Source organism: Fukomys damarensis, unplaced genomic scaffold (assembly GCF_012274545.1).
Source record: "Fukomys damarensis isolate Sample0158 unplaced genomic scaffold, DMR_v1.0_HiC HiC_scaffold_21, whole genome shotgun sequence".
Classification (NCBI taxonomy): Eukaryota; Metazoa; Chordata; class Mammalia; order Rodentia; family Bathyergidae; genus Fukomys; species Fukomys damarensis.
Window position 1 is genome coordinate 2657152 of NW_022900933.1, and position 8191 is coordinate 2665342.

The 8191-nt window shown below is 38.1% G+C and overlaps 1 protein-coding gene across 2 annotated transcripts in view; it reads right to left on the reverse strand.

Moving 5' to 3' along the window:
* The window catches only part of Timm9 (translocase of inner mitochondrial membrane 9), a 10854-nt gene that overhangs the window by 2171 nt on the left and 492 nt on the right, over positions 1-8191 (reverse strand). The window contains exons 1-2 of one of the 2 annotated variants that reach the window (XM_010611207.3): positions 4897-5099; positions 146-210 (exon numbers count right to left, since the gene is read on the reverse strand). In XM_010611207.3, coding sequence (XP_010609509.1) covers positions 146-184 — 39 coding nt within the window. In that variant the 5' untranslated portion in view covers positions 185-210; positions 4897-5099. Of the gene's footprint in view, positions 1-145; positions 211-4896; positions 5100-8191 lie in introns of those variants that run through there. The other variant, XM_033766915.1, reaches the window with a different exon arrangement.

Genomic DNA, 8191 nt, shown 5'->3' on the forward strand with positions numbered 1-8191 from the left:
TAAAAACAATCCTTCTCCCTTATTTTTTTTTTTTTTTTTTTTTTTGCTACTGGGGATCAAACTAGGGTCCTTGTGCTTTCGAGGCAGGCACTGGAACCACTGAGCTAAATCCCCGGCCCTTTCTCCCTTAATTTTAATACTTTACCTGTTTTATCTGATCAGATTCTGATATCTGTGCAGCCATATTCTTTTGGTATATTTTTAAGTCACCTAATTAAAAAGTTAAAAAAAATTGTCAATATATAAACAAATATTTTAGGTTAGCTGAACAATTGGCTAATCACTGCTCATACTTTATAAATTTCTAACTGTATATAACTATCTGACATCAACAATCTCAAAGATCATCAATGGCAACAGAACTCTGGTCTAGAGTAAGACAGTCTAACATTAGGTATGGGCCGGAGAGGCCTTGTCCTGTCCGAAACACCAGTGTTTTTTAAAAGGCATTTTACCCTGTTTCTTGTTAAAAGCACTACTTGTTGGACAGGGATTTAGCTTAGCAGCACCATGCCTACCTTGCAAGCACAAGGTCCTAAGTTCCATCCCTGGTACTCAAAACAAAAACAAAGTAAACAAAAAACTCTACTTGTTAAAATTATGTCTTTCTAAATGTCTTGAGGTAACAATTTCACTGGTTGCTGATTTAACTGTACCCTGTGTGACTTTTTGTTGTTTACCTGAGCTACTAATAATCCTTTTACTAAAAGGCAACCTTTCTTTCTTTTTTCCTTCTTTCTTTCTTGTTAACAGGTATTGAACTGAGGACCTTGTGCTTGCAAATCATGTGGTGGAACCACTGAGCTAAATCCTGACCCTAAAGGCAAGATCTCTATTGTTAACAAAACACTACTCATTTTTGGGGTGGGGGGTACCGGGGATCAAACTTGGGTCCTTGTGCTTGCGAAGCAGGCAGCAGAACCACTGAGCTAAATCGCTGGCCCAAAACACTATTCATTTTAAATTAACAGAATTAATAAAATATATTCAGAAGAATCTAATATATTCTAGAAGATTCTAAAAGGAAATTACAGGAGTTACAAATTCAGTAGTTCAAAAAGTGCAATCACAGAGACATACCAGAAACTTCTAAACACACAATAGTAGTGATCTTACTTGGGGGCAACAAAGGAAGGCAAGGTAGTGAAAAAAAAATTTCTATGAGATTTACACATATGCTAAATGTAAGACTAAAGTTAGTCCAGATATGAGAGCATCACACTTCTTATTTATTCTATTTTGGCTAGTTCTAAAAAGGTTGAACATCTTATATAAAAGGTTTGTATAAAATAAAGCTGATTAAAATAGAAATTGAATAGCATATAAAAGGAAGGATATGTGAATACTAATCACATATACTACAGACTAACACAAATGCTATGTATTATATTTAGTTTTGAGTTTCCTCTTCTCCAGCAAGTTACCAACAGAGACCTCACTGAGATTCAGGACTTGTATTCCTGGCCTATGTTGATGAGCCTAGTAGTGCCAGTGGAGGCAATGTGGGGAGCAGCAACAAGGCATTTTAGTCCCTCCCAACCAGGGAAGAAATAATGCTGAAAGCCCCCCAAATTTGGCAAAAGACATAAGCCTACACATTCAAGAAGCCAAGTGAACCCCAACAACATTAACCTAATGAAATCTAAATCAAGATTCACTAATGAAGAAAAACTTTGGAAGCAGTCAATGAAAACATCATACTATAAGGGAAAAACAAGTAGGGTGACAGGAGATTTCTCATCAGAAACTATGGAGGCCAGAAGGAAGTGGTGTAAAAGTTTTTAAGTGCTAGGAATGGTCAATATATAAATTTTTTATAAGTGAAAAATACCCTTTAAGAGTAATGGGGAAATTGAGCCATTCTCAAATGAAGCAAAACTAAGAACTCGGTGCCCATTGCTTTACCTAAAATAATGGTTAAAGTTTTTAAATAGAAAATATAAGTGGAATTGTGGACTATCAAGAAGGAGGAAAAAACTCACATATTCTTGGTGGTAATGGAATATAATATAGACAATCTATTAAACAGTTAAAGTTATTCTTAGTTTCCCAAGGACATAAATACACAACTACCAAAGACCCAATAATTCCATTCCTAAACATTTTTCCTAAAGAAATGAAAACTTAAGTTCACACAAAAAGCTGTGATTACAGACTTTATTCATAATGCTACAAGACTGGAGACAACTCAAATGTTCTTTGTGCAGATATAGCTAAACCAACTGTTACTATCTATTCCATGGAATACTACTCAGTAATAAAAAGGATTAGACACCCACACAGAAACAGCCTGTAGAATTATTCTTACTTAGTATGCATTTTAAAAGGCTACATATTGTATGATTCCATTTATGTAATATTTTTAAAAATTTTTTTTGGTAGCCGGGATTGAACTAGGGTCGTTGTGTTTGCAAGGCAGGCCGTGGAACCACTGAGCTAAATCCCCAGCCCTCATTTATGTAATATTCTTGAAATACTAGCAGAATTATAGAGAAGGAGAACGTATTAGTGGTTGCTGGTGGTTAAGGAGAGGTAGGAGTAGGAAGGATGTGGATGTTGCTACAAAAAGGCAACACGAGACACTTTTGTAGTGGAAATATTCTATATGGTGACTGCATCAATATCCATATCCTGGATGTGACACTGTAATCTAGTTTTGTAAGATATTACCGTTAGTTTTGTAAGATACTACCACTGTGAAAAACTAGGTAAAGGGCACAAGATCTCTATTAATTTACAACTGCATATAAATCTATAATTATTCCAAAATAAAAAATTCAATGAAAGAGAAAAAAATGAAGTCACTCAACATTCTAATTCCTCCCAATAAATAAGATGCAGCATGGTAAATAGTTATTCTGGATTCCTACTCAGCAGTCTGAAAAGATCTAGTAACTACTAAGATACCATATATGGAATTAAGTATTGAATGAAAGCGTTGTTTTGTTGGAACTTCAGAAATACAAGGGCAAGCTGGGCACAATGGCCCATGCCTGTAATCCTAGTTCTCGCTAGGCTAAGGCAGGAGAATATCAAATTGAGGCCAGCCAGAGCTACAAAGCGAAACCCCCAACAAAACAAAACAACAAAAGCAAAGCGAAGCAAAGCAAGCAATAAAACATGGAACTTAGTTCCATAAAACTAAGGAAGCTAGTTTGCCAGCATGGGCTCCTACCTGAAAGTATAAAAGGTGATTCATTAGACCTGAGCCTTCGGAATTGCTGAATTAGTTGTCTGTTCCCTATAATCTCAGGGTAACCAACAAACTGGACTTTCTACAATTCACATCATAAAAGAAAACATAACTCATTTCCTTACTTAAAACCTTAGAAATTTAGACAATTACTAATAGTAATGTCCAAATCTGGCTTTGTTCTTATTCTTAACTTTGTATCTCTTCAGATAAAAATTTATAACATGACTTTTTGAGCCAGAGGCTAGAGAGGCAGAAAGTATGCGATCTTTAGATGTTCTGTAATTTTGTGTCTGGGGCACCACAGTTTCAATTTTCTCCTCCTTATTGTACAACGCACAGTGACCAACTGTTGTTACTGGGAACACACAGGAAGACATGAGGACTGCTCCAGTAGTGTTGATATGAATTCCTTTAAAATTATTTTCTTGTTTCTTAAACACTCTCCTTTAAAAATCCTATCTGTTGAGAACTTGGAAAATAAAAAATAAATAGTTCTACTAGTTAAAGGCTATTGTTAACCTTATGATTTATTTTTTCTCTGGAATCATTTGAATATTTATTCCGATATTTCCTAGATCTACACCTGAACTCAATAGCTAATAGCACTTTTTTTTTGGTACCAGGGATCAAACCTGGGACCTTGTGCTTGTGAGGCAGGCAGTGGCACCACTGAGCCTTTAAGTCCCTGGCACTTTTTTTTGTTTTTTTTTTTTTGGTTTTTGAGACAGGGTCTCACTACGTAGTTGAGACTGACCTGGAACTCACTGTGTAGCCCAGGCTGGTCTCGAACTCACAGCGATCCTCCTGCCTCAGCCTCCCAAGTGCTGGGATTACAGGCATGCGCCACCACACCCAGCTCACTTTTTTTGGTACTGTGGCTCAAACTTTGGTCCTTTCACTTGTGAGGCAGGTGGTGGAACCACTCAGCTAAATCCCTGGCCCTTTTTTGAGACAGGGTCTTGTTGTACAGGTAAGGCTGATCTTGAATTATGTAGCCCAGGCTGGCCTGGAACTTAGTGATCTTCCTGCCTCAGCCTCCTCAAGGCTGAGATCACAGGCATGCCCTACTACGCCCAGATCTACTTTTCTTTAATCTACCTAAATTTCCAGTTATTCTCTATACTCATCATTATTAAGATTATAGCATACACAATTGTAGATAGTTGATAGAAAATACTGGAGATGACTGAGCAATTTTTTCAGATTTATTTGATAGTTTTCAGGTCTTCTAAATCTTTCATCACTCATTTTGCAGTTATTTATTTTTGAGACAAGGTCTGGCCATAGTTCAGGCTGGCCTCAAACTCAAGGTGATCCTCCTGCCTCAGCCTTCTCAATGCTGGGGTTACAGGCATGTGCCCCATGCTCAGCATCTTGCAGTTATTTAATCAAAAGTTAGGCAAAGTCCAGCAGCCACACAAAATACCTGAGGATGAGAACAGCAGCAGTGTGGTTGGCCCTTCATTTGACCCTAGTTTTAAGATATTACAGCACATATATTATTGTAGGGGCAAATACCCAATCAGGGTTACCTTCTGGTTTTATCCCTGAAATCTACAGAGAAGGGATAAGAGGAATCTAGAACCTCTGGCTTATGTCTTGGGAAGAATTACAGCAGGACTACGTTATCTCTGTGCCAAACAATGTATAGTACATGGCAGAAGAGGAAAGGTGGCTTGTTTTGGCTGCCAAACTCAAACCTTTTCTGACGCATGAGTTTCCTGAGCTCCTGAGAAGCAGTTGTCCAACCTCTGCTCAGGGTTCCAGTGAGGCCTGATTTCTACCTGAAAAAGGAAGGTGTTAGGAATGCGTGTCTCCAAGCTCTGATGAAATTTAAAGCACTTAAAATACTTTCTATCGGTGCATTTTAGGTATATAATACAGTGACATTCATCATTCGGACTTTTAAATTATTTTTTATTTATTTAAAAAAAATTTTTTGGTACTAGGGATTGAACTCGGGTCCTTGCACTTGCAAGGCAGGTGACATAACCACTGAGCTAAATCCCCAGCCCTTTTAAAATTTTTTTAATAAAAAAAGCATCTTCCTTTTTATTTTCCAACTGGTGACCAGTCAGGTTTTTTCCCCCAGGGGTGCCGGTGATGGAACCCAGTGACTCTGTACGTCAGGCAAGTACTTCACCATCAAGCTGAGTCTCCAGCCCCATCATCCTCGTCAACAGTAAAATTATTTTCCTCTCTTCTGGGGTTACAGTTCTTAAGTGTGTTAGTTTTGAAAAATACGTAATTTTATATGTTACATGGATTCTTTTTTTTTTCATTGAGTTTATTGGTACTTTTTAGGTACACAGTACAGTTACATTCATCATTGGGATCTTGTACCTTTACGTGACAGGTCTTGGTTCTCATTTTTTCCCCATACCCTTGACTACACTTACACTAACTCTTCTAATAATTCAGGATAGCTTGGAAATATTAAGAAACTTTACACAGATAGTAACTGTGAACTGTGAACAGCTGGGGCCTAATGAAGGTGCCAGACTTTAAAATCCAGTATTTTCCCTACCACACCCAAGACCTGGAAATAATTTATAGGTGGATATATTATTTTGAGTATCACCTATTAAAAAATTCTTAAACTGGGTGTGGTGGTGCACATCTGTAATTCAAGCACTTGCGAGGCTGAGGCAGGAGGATCACTGTGATTTCAAGACCAGCGTGGGCTACATAGTTCCAAGTCAGTCTCAACTACATAGTGAGACCCCATCTCAAAAAAAAAAAAACAAAAACAAAATCACAGAAGAAATTTTTCCTACAGCCAAAAAAATGTTACAAGCTCTTTTGATCTTTTTTCCATCAATCCCAAAATGCTTGATTTTTTTGCTACTTTTCCCCCCCACAATTAACTAAGTCTTATGGAATGTTTCTAGTTCCTTCCCTAAATTTTAATTTCCTTCACAGGAAGGAAATTCATTTACATAAGAAAAACAACAGAGCTAACAAAGTCCTCTGAAAACTATTTTAGGTGAATTTTATCATTCATAGACAATTTCCAGAAATTTCTGAATGTTGAAAAAAATAAGCCAACAAGAATGCGATGAGGAGATGTCCCTGACTCTTTTAAGACATCATATGCAGACGTGTACCAACTCTCTAGTCAGATCCTAATTTGGCTTGTTAACAGTAAATGATTCTTTTCATGTCCTCGTCAGCTTTCACTCTAGTTGCTCCTTGTCTTGTAAGACTGGCATTGATAGCTAGGGATTTAGCTCAGTGGTTCCAATGCCTGCCTCACAAGCGCAAGGTCCTGAGTTCGATCCCTGGTTGCAAAAAAACAAAAACAAAACAAAAAAAAACAAAAGAATAGTATTGATAATTGATAATCTTGTGATTTGGGCAAAGATCATGTATGAATTAATAATAAAACCTGTAAGTGATATGTTGGGGACAGTATATTCTCATGACCTCACGCATCACCTCAACAGGTTACATATCACAGAAAGAAAACTAGTCCTTTACACTGGAAAGATGGGATAGTCACTACCTGAACTAAGCATCACACAACAAACAGGTCCCACTATTAGATATTTAATGGTGGGATGCACTCTGATCACGATGGAATAACTAGGAAAATCCAGTGTTGGGTAAAGACAACTTGGCTGGTCTTTTAAAAAAATCTCATAAAAGAGGGTTGCACTAGATTAAGAAACTAAAGAGCAATGACAAGAAAACACAATGTGAACCTGAATGGCTCCTAAATCAAAATATAAAGATTTGAGATTAAAAAAAGACCACTGGAGTAATGGGTTAAATTTAACTGTGTTATCTTTAGTCTGACAATCTTATTGAGGTTGAGTAACAGAATGTCCTTAAAGAGACACATACTGAGAAAAATAGGGTTAAAGTTCATTATTCTGCAACTTACTTTTAAGTTGCAAAAAGAAGTGTTATCTATATATGTGTTTGTAGAGTGAGGAAAAGCACAGGCAAATGAAAAAACACCCTTGAGTTTTGCTTTTAGTTTCACAGTGCATGTACTTTAGAAGCAAATGTCTAAATCTTTTTTTTTTTTTTTTTGGTACAGGGGATCGAACTGGGTCCGTGCACTTGTGAGGCAGGCACCCGAACCACTGAGCTAAATCCCCGGCCCTTAAATCATTCTTAACTTGCTTAATAAGACAGTGTAAGGACTCTATCACATGACCCTTCAGTGTTGATTATTTACAGAAGATTTAGGAAGTCAGGTTTAGGTTTTTTGTTTTTTGATTCAGTGACAACTGTAACCCATGTACTTGTTAACCGGAGTAAAACACATTTATGACAGTTACTTCATTTCGCTTTCATGCTGAAGGGCTGGCGACCAGGCACAAGGAATGAGCCAGTGCGCATGAGGAGATAGGGACAAGACTACGTGAATTTTTACTCCAGCTCTGGTATTCAAGGGATTGTTAGGCTGAAACCAGGTCATTTATTCAAGTCATTTCGGAGGGCTTATACTCTGACCTTAGAGGCTGAAGGGGAAAGGTCATTTTTCTTCCTTTCACATCTAAAAAATATGGGAGTTAAGTCATCTCTAAGATCTCTTGCAGTTCTGACATTGTTAATCTCTTAATACATACAGAAAAAACAACTTACAGAAGAAACTATAAAGATATTACACCCAAGAGACCAATAACAAACGTGAAAATGTAATTACAAGGTTCTCCAAAGCTGGGCCCTCAAGGTCTCATTTAACTGTAGACTTCTATGAAAGCGGACATCACATGTGAATGAAAGAAAACATTCTAAAAGATTAATCTATTTCCAAGCCTCTCCGAGGCGTAAAAGGAAGGCTGTCTTGGAAAACGATCAGGGATGGGTGTCTGTCTGCTCGGGTGCTCAGAAGCCTGAGTGCAGAAAGGGTTTCTCCAGCGCAGAGGGTCTCGCGCCGCCCCGGCCGGCTCAAGGTCAGGCGTGCAGCCCTCCCCGACAGGTCTCTCCCTGGGCCCAAGCGCGACCTCCACTCTCCCGGCCCGAGGGGAGGCCGCCCGGCCT